This window comes from Mobula birostris, chromosome 27 (assembly GCF_030028105.1).
Source record: "Mobula birostris isolate sMobBir1 chromosome 27, sMobBir1.hap1, whole genome shotgun sequence".
In the NCBI taxonomy this organism is placed as follows: Eukaryota; Metazoa; Chordata; class Chondrichthyes; order Myliobatiformes; family Myliobatidae; genus Mobula; species Mobula birostris.
This window is the reverse complement of record NC_092396.1, coordinates 17,777,045-17,799,181: the sequence shown is the minus strand read 5'-3', so window position 1 is coordinate 17,799,181 and position 22,137 is coordinate 17,777,045. Positions and strand designations below refer to the sequence as shown.

The following is a 22,137-nucleotide window of genomic DNA, read 5'->3' as shown; positions in this document are numbered from 1 at the left end:
GTCAAGGTGGCAGCGAGCTGCCGAGTGAGAACTGTTGAGATAATGGCTCAGACTTGGTTGTTTATTTGGGTCCATAGGAATGTTTTGGGGGCAGCATGGGGAGATAGGGGACATGTTAGGGTTTAGAGAGAGGGTTAAGAGGGAGATAGAGGTCAGGGGGCAGTAAATAAAGAGTCAGGAGCAAGAGCCGGTGGTTGGAGTCCAGCCAGAGAGCTCTGCTGCCAAATACCAGTGATCCCTGTTGGCAGATGACGGGATGGAAGACATTGAGGACAAAAACCAACAATTCCAGTGGTCATGACTAAAGTTAGTGACCCCTCCCCTCACCAAGTTGGCAAGTCCTGGGCTAGACATCCAGAGATCGTTAAAGTCTGGAGGTTGAAGCCGGTGATCAAAAACCAGGGATCAGTGAGTCCAGAGGTCGAAACCTAAAGGTCGAAGTCCAATGTTGCCGAACCCAGAGATCAAGGCCTGAAGTTCAAAGCCCTTGGCTCCGTGTGTCTGGATGTCAGAAGTCTGTGAGTCCAGGCCAGGGACTGGATATTGGAGTCCCGATGTCTTAAGAGTTCAGGGCCAAGGACTAGTTGTCGGATTCATGGAGACGGCTTGTCCTGGTGTTGGACACCTGCCTATGTGTATGGGAGTGTGGGAGAAGGGTTTGTTTTGATGTTGTTATTGTTGCTTGTGTTATTCTAATGAACATAGTTGGCACGCTATGCTGGCCTCAAAATGTGTGGCGATGCATTAGGGTTAGGGTTGGCTGCCCCAGCGCATCCTTGGATTGTGTTGTTGTTAATCTGTTAAAGAGGCTGAGAGCTTCATTTAGTAGATAGGGGTTTCAAGGTTCAGGGCAAGATATTGAGGTGGAAGATGGCTTTTTGAGAGGATTGGGGACTCGTTTAATTGATGGGTTGAAGGATATTGGTGGTACAGAAACCCAGAGAACATCCATGGAGAATGGGTGGGAAGAGTCTGGTTGAATGAAGAGGGAAAAAAAACATGTTAAAGGAAAGTGGATATGTAAGTTGTCAGAAAATCATACAGCATGGAACCAGATCTGTCACCTACTTAATCATGACAACCACCAAGCTGTCATTTATGAAAATGCTGCACTAATCCCTTTTCCCTCTATGTCCCATTAACTCCTCCCGGATCCTACCATTTACCTATGTAGTGGGGTAATTTGCAGTGGCAAACTAATCTACCAACCCATCCATCTTTGGAAGAGAATGGAGCCACCTACACCATCATAGGGAGAACGCACAAACTGAGAGGCTGGAATTGAACTAGGGTCACTAGACTGTGAGGCAGCAGCTCTACTGGCTAATCTGTTGTCAGATTCTGGGACACAAATCAGAACAGTCGCACACCATGTCTTTGTATATCCTATTCTTAACGAGTTTTTTTGTGCAAGTGTGTCATGAACGTCACCTTGGTGTCTGGATAGCCTTATAAATAAGCATGACCTATTGAACAAATTTAACATTCCCAACCAGCTGTGAAGTGTTAATTTACTGAATTTAGTGAAATATGTAACAAGCCAAGCTCACTGATTGTATATTTTACCAGTTTTGGGTGCCTTTCAAGTGGGAAGATTACTGTTGGTGGGTCCCACAAAATAGCATAGATTATTAAGTAGGAAATATTATTGTCGGTAGGTCCCACAAAATGAGTAACACACATAAAAATGCTGAAGGAACACAGCTGGTTAGGCTGCTTGACCTGCTGAGTTCCTCCAGCATTTTGTGTGTGTACTCTGGATTCCCAGCATCTGCAGAATCTTGCGTTTATGATTTCCCACAAAATGATATGTTATTAAGTACACATTGCAGTTTTAGTCATTTAGTAATGTGTGAGTCATGTTGCTAAACAATTTGAAAAATAATTTTGGCTTAACAGATATACTAAATAAGATTACTCGTTTGACATACAGTAATATTGTGAATCAGTTTTGAAAAATAAATAATGAATATGGTTTTCCAATGAATGCGTTGTAAGTTTTATGTTACTTGTTCAATGAAAGTTGTAAGTTACATTTATTATTGAGTGTAGACCCGTTGTATCTCATGCGTGATGTTGCCCTTTTAAACAGTGCTTTGTATGAAGCTGATAATCACAGATAGCGATTGGTGATGTATTGAGCCCCTTACTCACTTAGCCCCCCCACATGACTTCTTTTCCCCACCCCCCCACCCCCGGAAAACCAATTTTTTATTTTATTCATGACTTGTATACTACTTCCTAGATGTAGTTCAGTGAGCCCTTAATTGTTTTTATATACACTGTAATGCTCCTGAGCCTCAGTACTGACTGAGGAAAGCTTTACCTTTGCTGTGATACATCTGTGCAGTATGGTTAGCACTCTCAAAATATACTAGTTTTCTTTGTTGAATATGCTGCAGACTTTAGGAGTCTCCATAGGTCTTTCTGATCAGTAATTCCTTATTTAGCATCAGTAGACTACGGACTGTGACTTTCCTGAATGACTTTGAAAATGAAGATCAACAAGAAATAATTATCTGCATATGGCAATGTCCAGATGCTGAAGTCTCATTTTCTTCTGATTTGAAAGAATTGTGTCTCCAGTTTGTTCCCTTACAGCACTGTAAGGGGAGGGAGAAAGAACGTCGCTGACACTTGAGATTCTTCTGGTACAGGAAAAAATAAATGAAGCCCTTTGGAGATTCAGCAGTTATATTCATCGAGGTGGGATACATTATCATGAAGAAGGAGCAGGTGTATCAAGAAGAAGGAAAAATGCTGCAGTTTTCATTATCGACGATTGATATTTCTATTTTCTTTGGTTAAAAGATTAGAGCTGGATTTTGAAGACTTCATTCAATTGCTGCAGGATTATTCATTTTATCTCGAGAGATTCATCTGCTCACACGTTCCACACTGAGAGGACATTCTCTGATCATCCTTTTTGTAGTTTGTAATTCTGCAATTAAGAAATTCAGAACAAGTATGCAGGTGTCATTTATGTGCTCCGATCACAATCTGAAGAACAGAGGCACAGATGAGAGACTCAGTCGGCATAACGCAAGTAGCCCAAGCCTAGGAAGTAAGAGCAAGTTCAGAACAGTGGCAATGGTTGCCCGAAGTTTAGGACAGCTGTCGGTACAAAACATGGCATCTTCAAGTGACTTAACCTCCAATTACCCAGGGATGAAGTTTAGGTATGGAAACAGTATCTTCTGCACATTATGTTTCTGTAAGATGGGGGTGCTTCCATAGACCCGCTCTGCAGTCATTTTTGCCTAAATGTGTTATGTATTTGTCAGAATTATTGTTTTTAATCAATTTATTCCTAGAAAATATTCAGCGTCATCTGTAGTTACAAGCGTCCTGTAAACGTTTTTCTACTTCCTAATTTAAAACAGAAATAATGTTTTTTAAATATTCATCCTGAAATTTGAAACTATGAAGAGAGAGACACGTTGTTTCTTTTGTTTGTTTCCTTTTAAGTATAATATTTGTTTTCAGTAATTTAATAATATAACTTAACTTCTTAAATTCATCCTTCAGCCAGACAAATAGCCCCTGTTGTGTGCAGGCTAACTCTGAGTGGCTCTTCTGTGTATGTGGTGAGATGGTGGGGGCTGGGTGCTTTAATTGTTTAATGAAATATAGGGCATGGTTTTAATTCCAGAAACAATTATTTAATTTGGGTCATAGCATAGTGAATTTTTTTTATGTAAATGTTTTAATAAATTAGGTTTAAACAATTTTTTGTGTGTTACGATTTATAATTGAAGCTTCTAGGCCTCAAAGATACATGGATGGCAAAATATTAAAAAGGCACAAATATTGTGGGTAAATGCCAGCATTTCTTCCTCTAAGTGCCACAAAGTTCCGGATTTCTTCATGTGGGAGCACAATTGTGCAAGCTGTCCCATTCTTTCCTGGCCCCCAAAGCTGTGACAGCTCCTTGGCACTTGAGCTAAGGATTCTGTCCTGGAAACCTGGTGCCTTATAGAAAGGTGATTAAAAAGGATTTGGGATATGATGCGATAAGTCACACACCCCCACACACAGCGTCTGAGTTGTTATTGTAGTTTTGTTTTAAATTAAGCTGTACCACATACATTGTAAATAACTATTTTGCATGGACTAGGGAAGCACCACAACCTCAAACAATGACACTAAAGTTCTATTCTAGTTACAGTATTTATGAGGTTGGTCCAGATGAGTTGCTGGTTATTAATGGTCGGCTACAATAATACTACTAAATGTCAAGACAATATAATTTGATACTCTTTTGACAGAAATGGTCAGTCATTAATGTTAGAGATCGGAGTTATGAGGAAAGTTGGGGAATCATGGTTGTTTGTATAGATGGGTGGGGGAGTAGTTAATTCAACTTTGACGGGGTCATATTGTGGCGGCAGGTTACCAGTCACATGTTGACTGATCACTGTGCCTATTAAATTTGCTTCAGAATGTTTATCCAGGTTAAGTTAATGGAAAATTTATCTCTGACATTAGTACTCTTAAACTTGTGTTACAAAAATAAAGAAAAAAATCAAAGGGTAGGACAAGAACGTACAGATTGTAATTGTTAAAATGTAACTGTAGGATTCACATTGGGAAATATGTACCCGAACTTCAGATGGGGTGGTAAAAGTAAAATCTTTGAATATTTAGAAAGTTTTGAGCATTGCATTTGTAAAACTTCAAGGTTTTTGTAAATGCACAGTTGAAATGGTCCGAGCTACATTCTTCATCGTTAAGTATAATCTTAAAATTAAAATTAAATTTAAAATTAAATCTTCAGTCTTAATAATCTGTTACATTTATTTATTTTACAGCCCTTTAATGATTACTTCCTTGCAGAAAATCTATCCCGTCTGCTGTGCTGCTTATGTACATTATATGTGTTTGCAAGGATTTTGAGATTCTCTTACAAAATATGGAATGGTTGAATGTGATCTGCATATGACTGAAACCCTGCAAACACTGCAACCATTCTCCAGTTTTGGGGTTAGGTGCCACTGATAACTGATCTCTAGGAGCTAGAGTAGCAATTGGAGTCAGCTAAAGGGAAGAAAACATCAGCTACGTTTTGACTTTTTATTAATAGCCAGTGTGTCCTCTGAGGATAAGTATCACATGAATGTTCAAAATCAAGAATCTCACACAAAGCACTATCAATTTGCTGAGTTTATGGAAAGTTGCTGATCATCTATTGAAACTCTTGTTAACAGATGGGGAAAAATTAGGAGATAGCTGAATCAGAGAGGAAAGAACCCCGAAGTTAAAAGGATGTCCATCACTCAAAATCTAATTTTCATTTAGGAATTGATTTTTTCTAATAATTTTGCATCATCATAATCAAACACAATGCAGAATTAAATAGTTTTTGTGCGGTATAGATGGAACTCTGAGAAAAACAAGTCAACTTTCTTAAAAAAATTATTTTGCATGAAGGTTTCAAGACTATAAAAATGTGTAGCCTAAAATTATATCATGGATACTGTTGACCTGTGGATCCAACAAGTGTTTTCATTGCACTTTCAACCTGACTTACCTTGTATATTTTCAGCAGCTGACCTATACATAGCTGAAATGGGTGGGAAAAGACATCCAAACAGAATTAGGCCATTCAGCCCATCGAGTCTGCTCCACCATTGGCCACTACAGCTTAGACACCTACTTTAAAACATTTTCCTATCGTATTATAGAATTTGAAAATTGGTGTCAGTCCACAGTATACATGTTTTTCTTTATTTAGAAACCCCAAAACAATTCATATAATTTCAGAATTATGCAATTTAACATCTGGAATTAGATTATGTAATATGTAAAGTACTTTCTTTAAAAAGGCTTCTGTGTGTAGCTTACAATAGCTTTAGTTGAGTCATTGGAATTGTTAATTGGAACTGGTTAAGTTATGTACTACTATGTTTTTCTGCTGGTGGGTTGGATTGTGCCACTTGGTTCTCAGTATTTATCCAGGCAGAGAAGAATATTCTACAGGCGTCTGCAAGAATAGTTTTACTATATTCATTCAAACACAGAACAATTTATTGGGCTGAATTGTTTCACACAGTGTTTCAAATCACCTTGATCAAGTCATTTCGATGCAACCTCATTGAAATCCATTGACAAATTGTAGTTCGAAGAAACTACTGGAATTTAGTACTCGGCGTTGGGGATAAGGCAGTGAGGTGGGTAATAGTGAAGTTTCCTGTTTGCAGTTACTGAATGAGAAGTACAGAATGGAAGCTCAATCCCTACCCAATGCACACTGCATAATTTAATTCTGTAATGTTTTCAAGATCCTGAAAATTTTGTGTTGAGTCTATAGCTTAATTATAAATGGGAAATCTGTCACATCAGTGTTTTAAAAGGAATGAAATACAAGACTGCAGGAATTCAATATTAATCTTTGAATTTGGGTGTATTTGATACTCTGCATAAAATATTGTTGTGTTTATTTCATGGAGAGACATTTAGTTTTTAATTACTGTATTGCAGGGGTGTTGTGCATGCAGTATGACAAATACAAGTGCTTGTCTTCAACTGCATTTCCAAATGTGTAATTGATATTGAAGTGTAACAGGACTTTTCTCCTTATCTGTTTTGTGGTTATTCAAAGCAGAGTAGCAAATTAGGAAATATAAATGTATTTTAGGATAGTTCGTATAATCCCAAAACCACTAGAATTTGAAGAGTACTGGCAAACTTTGTATTTATAAGTTAGCAAAACAGTTTTATTTTATAAGGTCAGGAAGTGAATGATTGTTAATGGATTGTATTCATTGGGTGTGGAATTGATAACCAATTTAAAGAATTGTAATCTAATTACTTTAAGTAAATGCAAGGTGAGTGTTATCCAGAATTTTATTGTTGTTTGGTCAGGAAGTTTAACGAATTATAAAATGCTCAGTGGTTTTGGTTCCAAGGCAGAAATGCTCACCGCTTACTGCAATTGACTTTCTTATTAAAGTTACTTCCCAGTATTTTCAAACTATGATGTTTAAGTGGCTGCATGAACTGTTTTATTTTATTTAATATTACTGATATATAACATTCTTTTAATAAGCAGTTTTCTAAGATTGAAATCCAGTGTTTAAATCTGAGTTTTAAACTTTATCTTGATAAATTTGTAATTGTGTCATTGCAACATTGAGGGGGTTGAAATAGCTACACTCGTGAAACTGAAATGTGTAGAATGACAAAAGTTTTCATTATAAATATGTACATTGGAATTTATAATTGCAGTATAAAAATGACAACTTTGATTTTTAAATTAAACACGTTGCATCTACAATCCTTCCTCTAATCTTAAACTGTATTTTAACCCTGTGCTTCTGAATACTTATTGAGTCTGATAGAATTACATATTCAGTTCAAGAAAGACAAATTTAGCTGAGAAATATTTGAATAATGCTAATTGTGCTGGTATAAAAATTGAATTGAGATTGCTTGATAAAGTAAATTATGTGGGATTAATGAGCCTGCAATCTATTGAGGAATAAAACCGCCTTTCTGAGGCCAAGGAAGCCAAACAGAGCAGTAATCCTGAGAATGGGAAACTTTAGGAGCAAGCAATAAATGATGGGGAAAAATTGCTAGAGGATAAAATATGTAAATAAATGGGCAGCAAATATCTTAAAAAGTAATTTCTACAACTAAATAAGAAGAAAGAAAGTGGCAAAATAATTCTTGATCTATGAGGCAGAGGCAAATAATATGTGGATTACGGAAGTGGCTGAAGTATTATACAAGTATTTTGTGTCCCTTCACAGTAGATTACACAATAAACAAGTAATATTTGGGAACCAAGGATGTAATGATAGGGAATAAGTTAAAATATTAATGAAGAGTACATAGTGAAGATATTAAGAGAACTTAAAAGTCAACAAGTTTGCAGTACTTGCTACTGAAAATTTGAGGGCATTTGGATGTGGCTGCAGAACTAATGAATAGAACACTCCCTAGACCTGGGGTTTCCAACATTTTTTTATGCCGTGGACTCCTAACATTAACTGAGGAGTCCGTGGATGCCAGGTTGGGAACCCCTGCCGTAGCCCCAGGAACAGGTAAAAACTAACAGTACTGGTAAGAAAGGGTGGAGAATATGTGGAACAAAGAACCAGTGAGCCCAATATCTGTTTTCAGAAAATGTTGGAATTTATTATTAAATATGTGGTGAAGGACACTTAACAAATTATTTGACCATTGCGAGGAAATAATGGTTTTCTGAGAAAGAAATTGAGCTTGATAAATCTGATTAACTTTTTTGAGGATATAACTAGCTGAATGGTACCAATGAATTTATCTGGATGTCACTTAAAAGATTTGTTCATAAAGTAAGGCATTGTGGGGTTGAAGGTAATAGATTGACACAGAGGGAAACCAGTTGTAGGATAAAAACAGTGAAAATAATTGGATGATTTTTCGTTTAGCAGGCTTTTACGAGTGGGGTCAGCGTTGAGCCCTGGGTATTATTGGAAAAGTAAGCTGCAAAGTCCATATAGACAGATTGCTAAGAGGTTTGGAAAGCTGAAGTGACCGGATAAGGAGATGACTGGATAAATATAATGTGGGAAAGAAAGATGTTTAATGTTAAGAAACCTGTAAATGGTAGTAGACAGTGTATCTTGTACCAGTTCATGAAACACAGGAAATTAATTTACAGATGAACAAGAACTTGGAAAGCACATGGTGTAATGTGTTCCAAGAGGCTTACTATATAGGGATAAAGAAGCATTGTTGAAGTTAGACACGATCTTGTTGGTCTTATCCAATAAAGGATAAGACCAACTTGGATGTGTTGTAGTATAGGTTCACTGGACTGATTTTGGGGATGAGAGTACTGCCATTTGAAGAGCATTTTGAATAATATTGCCCAGTTTTTACTAGAGTTAAACCAGTAAGATAAAAGAGAAGAGACTTTCTTATTGGAACAATTCTTAAATAGGATTGAGAGGATAGACACTGAGACATTGTTTCATCTGGCTACATAGGTGCTTTAGAACTAAGAATTATAGTCTCAAAATAAATAGTTATTTTGGACTGGTCTACACTTTGGTAAAGGGTTGTAGAGTTTTGGAATTCTCTACCCAAGTGGACAGTGGATGCGTAGCAGTTAAGTATATTTAAGACAAATTTTGGATTTTGAATCCCTTCATCTGTACTGAAAGATAGAAGGAAGATAGCCGGTATAAAAAGGTGAAGGGGGAAGGATGATGGAGCAAGAGCCAGAACAATATCCATATAGAATTATTTTTAACTGATTCGTAATTTGGAATCTGGGCTTTATTTCCCATCCCTAACTGCCAATATTTATAGTCCATCCCTCATTGCCGTTGAAAAGGAGGTGCTCATAAATACAAGATGTTCTACAGATGCTGGAAATCCAGAGCAACACACACAAGATGCTGGAGGGACTCAGCAGGTCAGGCAGCATATAGGAAATGAATAAACAGTCGACATTTCAGGCCGAGACTCTTCTTTGGGACTGGAAAGGAAGGGGAAAGATGCCAGAATAAGAAGGTGGTGAGGAGGGGAAGGAGGACGTTAGAAGGTGATAGGTGAAGCCCGGTGGTTGGGGGAGGGGAGATTAAGAAGCTGGGAAGTGATAGGTGGAAAATAAAGAATCTGGTAGGAGAGGAGAGTGGACCATGGGAGAAAAGGAAGGAGGAGGGGTACCAGGGGAAGGTGATAAGCAGGTGAGGAGAAGACGTAAGAGGTCAGAATGGAGAATTGAAGAAGAGAAAAATTGGAGCTGTCGTCCTGCTGGTGGGGCTCACATGGTGCTGTTGACGAGACATCTCAGGGTTTAAATCCAGCAAAGAATCAGCATTATGTTTCCAAATCAGGATAGCATGTGACTTGGAAAGGAAACTACAGATGGTACTACAGTCCTCCTTGATGGTAAAAATTGCAGGCACTCCCAGTGAAGCCAAGGAAATAACTGTGGTGTAATTTGTCTATGACACAGACAGCAGCTAACATCTTGAGTAGTTGTGGTACCAGTTAAACTGATTACTAGTCCTTTGTTGCTTTTGAGAGTTGTTGGTGCTGCACTCACACAGACAAATGAAGTATTCCATCATACTCCTGACTTGTGTCCTGTAGATGCCAGCAAGGATATGGGTGTGGGGAAATAACACATTCCTTGTAGGATCTTCAGTCTCTAACCTACCCTTATAGTAACAATAATTGGGTGAAGGTCCAATTGATATTTTAATTATCATTATCCACAGATAGTGGAGGTAGATAATAATGCAATTGGAAGTGAAGGGTAGGTGATTAGATGCTCCTTTGCTGGAAGTTATCTTTACCTGGCACTTAAATAGTATGTATGTTACTTCCTGCTTATCAGCCCCTGCTTAAGTGTTGTCTGAGTCTCGCTGCATGCAGGCATGGGCTGCCTTATTTGCTGAGGACAGAAAGTGGAATTGATCATTGCGCAGTCATCAGTTGGACATCTGCACTTCTGAGTTTATGATGGAAGTTTGGTCAATGATAAGGTGGCTGAAATGTTGTGCTCAAGAGATAGTCTTGAGCAACTGCTGTATTGATGTGCTAGTGCTGAGATAATTGACCTCCAACTGCCTCAATCATTTACCTTTATGCTAGGACATTAACTCTCATCTCGTCTCTGGAGTTCAACTTTAGTTCTTGTTTGGATCAAGTCTGTGATGAGCTTTGGAGCCATATGGTCCTGGCAAAATCCAGTCTAGACATATATGAATCAATCAACAGGTTATTAATTATGTAAGGAGGAGGAGAAGATGGTGGCGCGACGCAGCTTGCGCGGACACTCTGGTGAATGATATCTGTAATCTGTCAAGTAGGGTGCCATGCACAATCCTGATTTGATGGAGACAGACGTGAGAGAACGAAGGAACATCTGGAGAAACTTCTGAAATGCCTTTTTCGCTGCCGCTGTTATTGTGTGATCCAGAATCTCCGGAAGGGAAGTCCCCGAGTCCTCGGCTTTTCTTGTTGCTCGGCGGCCGGAGCGGGGTCAAAGTGCTCGGCAGAGATGGTGCTCGGTGCTTGGTGTCCGAGGGCTGGTCGGCGGCTCGAAGTTTTCGGACGGACTCGGAGTCGGCTGTGGTCGGGTGCTTCCAATGCATCGACAGTTGTCGGTGCCTAGGGGTTTATGGCAGAGAGAGTTTCTCCCTTCTGCCGCCTGCTATCGGGGACTATCGGGAGTCAATCGGAACTTTGAGACTTTTTTTTACTGTGCCCATGGTCTGCACTTTATCAAATTATGGTATTGCTTTGCACTGCTGTAACTATATGTTATAATTATGTGGTCTTGTCAGTGTTAGTCTTTGGTCTGTCCTGTTTTTTTGTGATATCACTCTGGAGGAACATTGTGTCATTTCTTAATGCATGCATGCATTTCTAAATGACAATGAACGAGGACTGAGGGTCGTGTTAATCTAATTAAAGGGTAAATTCTGTTTGAAGTTGGTGACATTATAGATAAATTTACTGATGCTTGGGAGCAAATAAGTGGGGCAGTAATTGGATTTGTCCTGCCTGATTTTTGTGAAAAAAATGGTTTATGTACTGAAAGTAACTTGCAAAGTGAGCATTAGGAATGTGTAAGGAATTGTCAAATTATTAGAAACGCTAAAAATCGCTTGCTGAAATTGTGTAATTCTTGCATGCAATTGATCAGGTATTGCATTGTGATGTATTATGCAGTCAGCATCCTGTTCTCACAATGGTCAGTTCCCTGCATCCACATTATACTAGGTTAAAATGCCATTGAGTAACTCCATTCCTAATCTCATTTGCCTTCACTTTGTTTTGTCAGACAGCCTGAACTCATGTAATTAGAAATTACATCATCTCTGTCTCTTAGCTTTGAGCAAATGCCTACTAAAATCATGATTCCTAAATGCATCCACAGGTCTGCTTTTAAATACATCAAAATAGTTTCTAGGCTGTGTATCAGGGCTCCAGAAGCTTAATGGATTTGTTGGTTAATGCTGATCTTGTAACTAGTATCATATTTCAAACATGAAGTATTATTACAATAGAAACAAAATTGCAAAGATGGCATGATACCTAGTTTGATTAATTTCCAAGACTCCCTCGTTGCCAGTGGCTTTTGTGTTATTCAGCTCAAGCCTTGCGTTGTCATTGTAAACTTGGACTATAGATCACATTTCCTGAGGTCACTGAACACTTTCACACTGTCATAAACTTGCCAGAGGGTTCTGTGAGACCAAAAGTCAGTGTGATTTAGATCAACCGCACATCTTTAATCACTGATTCTCTTGGTTTGTTTATTCCAACAGCTTCGTACCTCCTTTTCTCGTGAATCAGATTTGTTTCTGACTATCCGTTAATACAGTTTTGTTGCTCTGCCTTGCACTAGTTTGACTTCTGGCAAGATTTGTAATGACCATTTTCTGTGCTTCTGGTAAACTATTTTGAAAATCTGTAATCTTAGCTTCTCACTTGTAGTCTATAAATAAAATCTTAGTATCACAGTTATGAAATGTTCTAATACCCAACATAATACATAATTGCATACATTTTGACACGTGATTACAGCCAAACAAAACAGCATGCCTCCGGGACTATGATACAAAGCACAGTATTAACAATCACACACAGCAGGCAGCATACACACATCTAGCACATATAGTTACGATAGCAGAAAAACATAGTCACAAGATGATTAGTGGCGCATAGGATGTTGTCCTGGAGCCATGTTTCTGTAAGAACAAGCACACAGCAGTGCCTCATCATTTGCCAATACTGCCTCAGACGAATGTGATCCAGCTCGTCTTCCACCAAGTGAACACCAAGAGATCAGCGCCACTGGGAGGGGCCAGCCCCCAACCAATATGGACTCCAGCACAGCCACATTGTCTCTGATCTCTCCCACACTGCCCCCGGCGTCTCCTCCCCTGGGCGGCTACAACAGCCAACACCACACCACAAGGTCAGTGCAACAACCAAGGCCATGCAGCTCCCCTGCCATTCGGCTCACATTATTCTGTACCAGTGTCCAAGAGGATCTTGTGATTACAAAAAAAACCATTCAAGACAATCATTTGCACTGTTTGTTGGACCGTGTGCTGCCTCTGACGCCTTCTTCCTTGGATGTCCCAGGTAATATTGTATATTAGTTTTATAAGGATTAGGGAGATGTAATGAAATCTGAGGAAATGTGGCTCTGTCTACACTCTGGTGTCATTATCCCACCTTCACAGTACATCCAGATGTTTACTCCAGAATCCATCTTATACTCTCTGGTACCATCAACAAGGTGTGTGGTGCAACAACAACGGTAATCTTTCTAAAAGCTCCAGCAATGCTTATTCTCCATGGTGTCTTTAAATTATGAAGCAACACACTTCACTACACATGATTACGGCAAGGATTTGATGTTGAGCCTCATGAGATAAACTACAGATGACTTACAGATAAACTACAGATGAAGGCTTAATCAATCTTTAAGGAAACTCTTAGCTACGAAGATGGTGAAGAGAGCTACGAAGAGAGCTTAATTGGGAGAATTCTGGAGCTAGAGAATAAGCTGCATAAAATATGACCATCAATGTACAGCAGTCTTTACAAATTGACCTTTATCCGTACTGTTTTCCGTCAGTTATTCAATTGTCTTCCAAGTTATCATACAAAATACCCCGAGCCCTTGTGCAGTGGCCTTTATTGTAACACCTTAATTAATCACATGCCTTGTGCAGTTCCTTGTTTAGAACATCTACAGGCTCCCATTTTATATGAGCTGGTAGATGCATTCCTGGATCTCCAATAAATTTGATGAACATAAAAAGAAAAAGTATTGAAAATGGCAGGTAAGGCAGTATTTTGGAGAGAGAAAGAGAATTAATGTTTCAGGCTAGTGACCCTTCATTAGAACTGGCAAAATGATAAATTTAAGTTCATTTTAAGCTGCAGAGAAGAGGAGGAATGGAGAGATTAAAGAGGATTTCTGTGATAGGGTAGAGAGCATGATTGTCCAGGTCAATGAATCTGACAATTTAATGACTTAAGACAATAATGCGTCCACCGGATCAAAGGAGTTGTTGGAAGTATTAACAAGAAAAAGAATACTGAAAATACCCAGGAGTTCAGGCAGCAACTGTGAAGAGAAGAAAACTGAATTAATGTTGAGTCACTGGGACCTTCGACTCACCGCATACATACCATTCATTAAGTGCTTACCTTATATCTGCATTGGTCCATAGCCTAAAATGTGGTGTACTTATTTTGACACATTTTAAGTGTTGTGAGAGTACCAGCTTCTGCCACCTACATAGGGAGTGGATAACCTTGCATCAAGTCTAGGCAATGCTAACAAACAGTATCTAAATAATGCTAACAAGAAAAAAACCTGCAGATGCTGGAAATCCAAGCAACACATACAAAATGCTGGAAGAACTCAGCAGGCCAGGCAGCATCTACGGAAAACAGCAGACAGTTGACATTTTGGGCTGAGACCCTTCGTTACTCTTTTCCAATAGTGCTGCCTGGCCTACTGAGTTTCTCCAGCATTTTGTGAGTATAGGCTGGTTATTTGAAATTATCATGTTTATTATAGAGTACTGAGGATTTCCACATGTCCAAGCAGAAAATTAGATACTAGAGCTTTTGCTTCTGTTGGGCTTCATTGCAAAACTGTAGGAGGCCAAAGGGGAAGTACCATGGGAGAGGGCAGTGATGTGGAAGAATGAGTTAGAGAATGACCCTCCATAGATCTGAAAGCCAATGGGGAAAGTAGATGTGTGTCTAGTAGTGGAATCACATTGAGGATACAGGAAATTACGGAGGTTGTCTATCGAATATGGAAGCTGCTATGTTGGAACCTTGAGGCAAAAGGAGAGCAGAGATACAGGAAAGAAAGGTGTGATTGTGTGATCTGTCAATCATATGCATGAGGGAGCCACGATTAAGGAGAAAGGAAGATAACTCAAGAGATACTAGTCTGGAAATAAGCATTGATGGAATGGATGCAATGGAAAGGAATAAATCAGGAAAATGGAATGGACTATTTTCAGAAAGGTGAAATAGCTGTGGAACTGTATAGGCTTGTAATGAATGATTGCTAGTTTATCCCCTAAGATGGAGCAGTCAAGGAAGGGAATGGAAAAGGCAGATGTCAACCCTAAAAAGTTGGAATTCAATGTAACTAAATTTTCACTAGCCATTTAAGTGTAGGAAGCAATATACCAGAAAAATTAGTTGGAGGAGGCCCAAAGGTAGAACATTTCTAGTGATCCCACAAAGAGGAAGGCAGAGCCTGGACCTATGTGAGTTTACCATAGCTACAGTCTTTGATTTGGAGTAAGTAACTGGGGTTGTAGGAAACATTATTCAATATAGGATCTTGTTCAGTTGGGCAAACACTCTGGGATCTCAAATAGGTTGTGTCTAGAATTCCCCAATAGCTATTATTTTCCAAAGACAAACAAATTAGCAAATGAAAATGATGTTTAGTTTGTAAAATTACGATCTATCTGTTATTTCTTGTGGGTTCAAAATATATGTCAATCTTGAAATGGAAGAAATAGCGTCTTGCTTAAATAGGAGTTGATTATATGCAGTGTGTTTCTATTAAGCATATTAGATGACAATATTTAGTACCATCATTTGAGATTCACAGGAAGGATAATGTGAAAATCTGCAAATTGAACTATATTGCAAACTCATTAATAAAACATTTTTTCCAGATTCATTACCAGGTATATTTTTTATATCATGAAATGATCACCTTACTCAGTAAAGGATAAAATATTGGACTGCTAAAATCAGATTATGATGTTCAAGATCCAACATTAATAGTGTCGGTGAAATAGGATATTTGACAAACATTTAGGTTTGGGGAACAATAAGATATAACTAGATGGGACAAAATTGAGCAGGTTTCTTTTTGATGTAATTAACTAAACATTGTCCTAAATTAGTGTATTTGCATCATCTTTTTGTTTTATAATAGGAACCTTGGAAAATCGGGTCTCAGAGTGTCTTGTCTTGGCCTAGGTAAGCAAATATTGTTCTCATGAATAAACTAATAACAAAGATTGATAACTTGCATTTTTAATCTTGTGTTGGTAATCTTTTAGATATAATAGGAATTAATTAAAGACATCAGGATTGTGAAAATCTCATTTGGTTCATTGAAGATTAGATCTTCAATGTTTTATGTTAAATGTTTCATTGAAACACACACACACACACATATATATATATATAAACTCTTCTATCCTGAATTTTGATTAATTCCAGTGTTTATTTTCTATAATCCTAAGCTATTTTTTTCTCAGCAGTTTTATTACTCATACTATTTTATAACACAAGTCTGTACTGGCACTTACAGCACACACATCAGTCCCATTCCCCTGCATCCTATCTCTCTCACGTACCCATCAACTCTCCTCTAATTCTCCTGCCACCCGTTTACAGTAGGGACAATTTACAGAAACCATTACACCTACCAGAGACGGGAAGAGATTGGAGTGTTCAGGAACAATGTACTTAGTCATAGGGAGAATATGCAAATTCTGTGTGAATAGCACCGGAGATTTGATCAAACCCAAGGGACTGAAGCTGAGACAGCAACGCTACCCTCTGATCTGCTCCTGCGCCCACAAGCTTCTCCAACATTTGGATGAACTTGCTTATTTCTAATTTCCCTTGAACTTCTGGTCCTACTTTTTTAGATTGATCTTTGAAGCATTTAACTTTATTTTACCTGTACTATTTTTGATCTGAGCTATCCATAGACTTAAAGTTAAAATCTGTGTATTCAGGGTTGTGCAGAATGTGTATGTGCCAACTCTGGATAACATAGTAGTACTCCGCTCTAAATGAGTCTACAAGGATGCACTCCCTCAAGAACATTAGGCTGATTAACTAAGCTTTGACTGGATTTATAATTATCGCAAGTGTGCAATTTGGAAGAGGTAAAGGAAGACTATTTAATATTTAATTAACTTCGAGCAGATTGAAAGGTAGTAGACCGATTTATTTCTTGGCCCAGAATGCTGCTGAATCCATAAAAAACTTAACATTAATTTGTCATTTTATTGATCTGCCTTGTGCCAAAGGTAGAATGGTATATTTTCTTAATATGATTAAATTATTGTTACTTCAATAAATGCTAGTGAATTTAAAGTAACAGAATAAAACAAAGTGCTGGAATTATTCAGCGCATCAAGAGGTGACTCTGTAGAGAAGAACAAAGTTAGTGTTCCAGGTCAAGAGAGGAACTGGCCAAAGTTGACTGGAAAGGGACACTAGCGGGAAGGACGGCAGGGCAGCAATGGCTGGAGTTAATGTGAGAAGTGAGGAAGGTGCAAGACAGATATATTCCAAAAAAGAAGATATTTTCAAATGGAATAAGGATGCAACCGTGGCTGACAAGAGAAGTCAAAACCAAAGTTAAAGCAAAGGAGAGGGCATAGAAGGAAGCAAAAATTAGTGGGAAGACAGAGGATTGGGAAGTTTTTAAAAGCTTACAAAAGGAAACTAAGAAGGTCATTGAGAGGGAAAAGATGAACTATGAAAGGAAGCTAGCAAATAATATCAAAGAGGATACTAAAAGCTTTATCAAGTATATAAAGAGTAAAAGACAGGTGAGAGTAGATATAGGGCCGATAGAAAATAATGCTGGAGAAATTGTAATGGGAGATAAGGAGATGGCAGAGGAACTGAACGAGTATTTTGCATCAGTCTTCACTGAGGAAGACATCAGCAGTATACCGGACACTCAAGGGTGGCAGGGAAGAGAAGTATGCGCAGTCACAATTACGACAGAGAAAGTACTCAGGAAGCTGAATAGTCTGAGGGTAGATAAATCTCCTGGATCAGATGGAATGCACCCTCATGTTCTGAAGGAAGTAGCTGTGGAGATTGCGGAGGCATTAGCAATGATCTTTCAAAAGTCCATAGATTCTGGCATGGTTCCGGAGGACTGGAAGATTGCAAATGTCACTCCACTGTTTAAGAAGGGGGCAAGGAAGCAAAAAGGAAATCATAGACCTCACAACCCACTAGAGGAACTCAGCAGGTCGGGCAGCATCCGTTGAAAAGATCGGTCGACGTTTCGGGCCGGAACCCTTCGTTAGGACTGTAGAGGGAAGGGGCAGAGGCCCTATAAAGAAGGTGGAGGGAGGATGGGAAGGAGAAGGCTGGTAGGTGCCAGGTGAAAAACCAATAAGGGGAAAGATAAAGAGGTGGGGGAGGGGAAGCAGGGAGGTGATAGGCAGGAAATGTGAAGAAGGAATAGGGGAAAACACAATGGGTAGTAGAAGGAGGCGGAACCATGAGGAAGGTGATAGGCAGCTGGGGGAGGGGGCAGAGTGACATAGGGATAGAGGAAGGGAGGGGGAGGGAATTACCAGAAGTTGGAGAATTCTATGTTCATACTAAGGGGCTAGAGACTACCTAGACGGTATATGAGGTGTTGCTCCTCCAACCTGAGTTTAGCCCCATCATGGCAGTAGAGGAAGCCATGTTTGGACATATCTGAATGGGAGTGGGAAGCAGAATTGAAGTGGGTGGCTACTGGGGGATCCTGTCTGTGTCATAGACCTGTTAGCTTGACATTGGTGGTTGGGAAGTTGTTGGAGTCGATTGTCAAGGATGAGGTTACGGAGTACCTGGAGGCATATGACAAGATAGGCAGAACTCAGCATGGTTTCCTTAAAGGGAAATCCTGACTGACAAACCTATTGCAATTTTTTGAGGAAATTACAAGTAGGCTAGACAAGGGAGATGCAGTGTATGTTGTGTATTTGGATTTTCAGAAGGCCTTTGACAGGGTGCTGCACATGAGGCTGCTAAACAAGATAAGAGCCCATGGAATTACGGGAAAGTTACATACGTGGATAGAGCCTTGGCTGATTGGCAGGAAGCAGAGAGTGGGAATAAAGGGATCCCATTCTGGTTGGCTGCCGGTTACCAGTGGTGTTCCACAGGGGTCTCTGTTGGGCCGCTTCTTTTTACGTTGTTCATCAACGATTTGGATTATGGAATATGACAGGAATTCTGCAGATGCTGGAAATTCAAGCAACACACATCAAAGTGGCTGGTGAACACAGCAGGCCAGGCAGCATCTCTAGGAAGAGGTACAGTCGACGTTTCAGGCCGAGACCCTTCGTCAGAACTAACTGAAAGAAGAGTGAGTAAGAGATTTGAAAGTTGGAGGGGGAGGGGGAGATCTGAAATGATAGGAGAAGACAGGAGGGGGAGGGATAGAGCCAAGAGCTGGACGGATGATTGGCAAAAGGGATACAAGAGGATCATGGGACAGGAGGTCCGGGAAGAAAGACAAGTGGGGGGGGAACCCAGAGGATGGGCAAGGGGTCTATTCAGAGGGACAGAGGGAGAAAAAGGAGAGTGAGAGAAAGAATGTGTGTATAAAAATAAATAACAGATGGGGTACGAGGGGGAGGTGGGGCATTAGCACAAGTTAGAGAAGTCGATGTTCATGCCATCAGGTTGGAGGCTACCCAGACGGAATATAAGGTGTTGTTCCTCCATCCTGAGTGTGGCTTCATCTTTACAGTAGAGGAGGCTGTGGATAGACATGTCCGAATGGGAATGGGATATGGAATTAAAATGTGTGGCCACTGGGAGATCCTGCTTTCTCTGGCGGACAGAGCGTAGTTGTTCAGCAAAGCAGTCTCCCAGTCTGTGTCGGGTCTCGCCAATATATAAAAGGCCACATCGGGAGCACCGGACGCAGTATATCACCCCAGCCGCCTCACAGGTGAAGTGTTGCCTCACCTGGAAGGACTGTTTGGGGCCCTGAATGGTGGTAAGGGAGGAAGTGTAAGGGCATGTGTAGCACTTGTTCTGCTTACACAGATAAGTGCCGGGGGGGGGGAGGGAAAGGGGGAGGGACACCTTTCTCACCCTGTCTCTTGCAAAAACGCCATCCCCTTCTCGCAATTCCTCCGTCTCCGCCGCATCTGCTTTCAGGATGAGGCTTTTCATTCTAGGACAAGGGAGATGTCCTCCTTTTTTAAAGAAAGGGGCTTCCCTTCCTCCACTATCAACTCTGCTCTGAAACGCATCTCCCCCATTTCACGTACATCTGCTCTCACTCCTTCCTCCCGCCACCCCACTAGGAATAGGGTTCCCCTTGTCCTCACCTACCACCCCACCAGCCTCCGGGTCCAACATATTATTCTCTGTAACTTCCGCCACCTCCAACGGGATCCCACCACTAAGCACATCTCCCCCCCCCCCCCCGCTTTCCTCAGGGATCGCTCCCTACGCGACTCCCTTGTCCATTCGTCCCCCCCCATCCCTTCCCACTGATCTCCCTCCTGGCACTTATCCGTGTAAGTGGAACAAGTGCTACACATGCCCTTACACTTCCTCCCTTACCACCATTCAGGGCCCCAGATAGTCCTTCCAGGTGAGGCAACACTTCACCTGTGAGTCGGCTGGGGTGATATACTGCGTCCGGTGCTCCCGATGTGGCCTTTTATATATTGGCGAGACCCGACGCAGACTGGGAGACCGCTTTGCTGAACACCTATGCTCTGTCCGCCAGAGAAAGCAGGATCTCCCAGTGGCCACACATTTTAATTCCATATCCCATTCCCATTCGGACATGTCTATCCACGGCCTCCTCTACTGTAAAGATGAAGCCACACTCAGGTTGGAGGAACAACACCTTATATTCCGACTGGGTAGCCTCCAACCTGATGGCATGAACATCAACTTCTCTAACTTCCGCTAATGCCCCACCTCCCCCCGTACCCTATCTGTTATTTATTTTTATACACACATTCTTTCTCTCACTCTCCTTTTTCTCCCTCTGTCCCTCTGAATATACCCCTTGCCCATCCTCTGGGTCCCTCCCGCCCCCCTTGTCTTTCTTCCCAGTCCTCCTGTCCCATGATCCTCTCGTATCCCTTTTGCCAATCACCTGTCCAGCTCTTGGCTTCATCCCTCCCCCTCCTGTCTTCTCCCATCATTTTGGATCTCCCCCTCCCCCTCCAACTTTCAAATCTCTTACTCACTCTTCCTTCAGTTAGTCCTGACGAAGGGTCTCGGCCTGAAACATCGACTGTACCTCTTCCTAGAGATGCTGCCTGGCCTGCTGCGTTCACCAGCAACTTGGATTATGGAATAGATAGCTTTGTGGCTAAGTTTGCTGATGATACAAAGATAGGTGGAGGGGCCAGTAGTGCTGAGGAAACAGAGTCTGCAGAGAGACTTGGATAGATTGGGAGAATGGGCAGAGAAGTGGCAAATGAAATACGATGTTGGAAAGTGTATGATTATGCACTTCGGTAGAAGAAATAAATGGGCAGACTATTATTTAAATGGGGAGAGAATTCAAAGTTCTGAGATGCAACAGGACTTGGGAGTCCTCGTACAGGATACCCTTAAGGTTAACCTCCAGGTTGAGTCAGTGGTGAAGAAGGCGAATGCAATGTTGGCATTCATTTCTAGAGGAATAGAGTATAGGAGCAAGGATGTGATGTTGAAGCTCTATAAGGCACTGGTAAGACCTCACTTGGAGTACAGTGTGCAGTTTTGGTCTCCTTATTTAAGAAAGGATGTGCTGATGTTGGAGAGGGTTCAGAGAAGATTCACTAGAATGATTCCGGGAATGAGAGGGTTAACATATAAGGAACGTTTGACCACTCTTGGACTGTATTCCTTGGAGTTTAGAAGAATGAGGGGGGACCTCATAGAAACATTTCGAATGTTGAAAGGCATGGACAGAATGGATGTGGCAAAATTGTTTCCCATGCTGGGGGAGTCTAGTACGAGGGAGCATGACTTAAGGATTGAAGGGCGCCCATTCAGAACAGAGATGCGGAGAAATTTTTTAGCCAGAGGGTGGTAAATCTGTGGAATTTGTTGCCACGGTCAGCAGTGGAGGTCAAGTCATTGGGTGTATTTAAGGCGGAGATTGATAGGTAGCTGAGTAGCCAAGGCATCAAAGGTTATGGTGAGAAGACGGGGAGTGGGACTAAATGGGAGAATGGATCAGCTCATGATAAAATGACGAAGTGGACTCGATGGACCGAGTGGCTGGCTTCTGCTCCTTTGTCTTATGGTCTACTTATGGTCAATAACACTTTGAAGATGAAAGGCCATTGACAAGAAAAACGTAAGTCTGCTGGTTCTATTGATGTTGCCTATCTGACTGATTAATTC

The 22,137-nt window shown here is 40.6% G+C and overlaps 1 protein-coding gene across 6 annotated transcripts in view; it reads left to right on the top strand.

Annotated features, from left to right (window-relative positions):
* The window catches only part of kcnab2a (potassium voltage-gated channel subfamily A regulatory beta subunit 2a), a 293,607-nt gene that overhangs the window by 204,160 nt on the left and 67,310 nt on the right, over nucleotides 1–22,137 (top strand). For all 6 annotated transcript variants that reach the window (XM_072244814.1, XM_072244817.1, XM_072244816.1 and 3 more), the window contains one exon: nucleotides 15,947–15,990. In XM_072244814.1, the coding sequence (XP_072100915.1) occupies nucleotides 15,947–15,990 (44 nt within the window). The remainder of the gene's footprint in view (nucleotides 1–15,946; nucleotides 15,991–22,137) is intronic.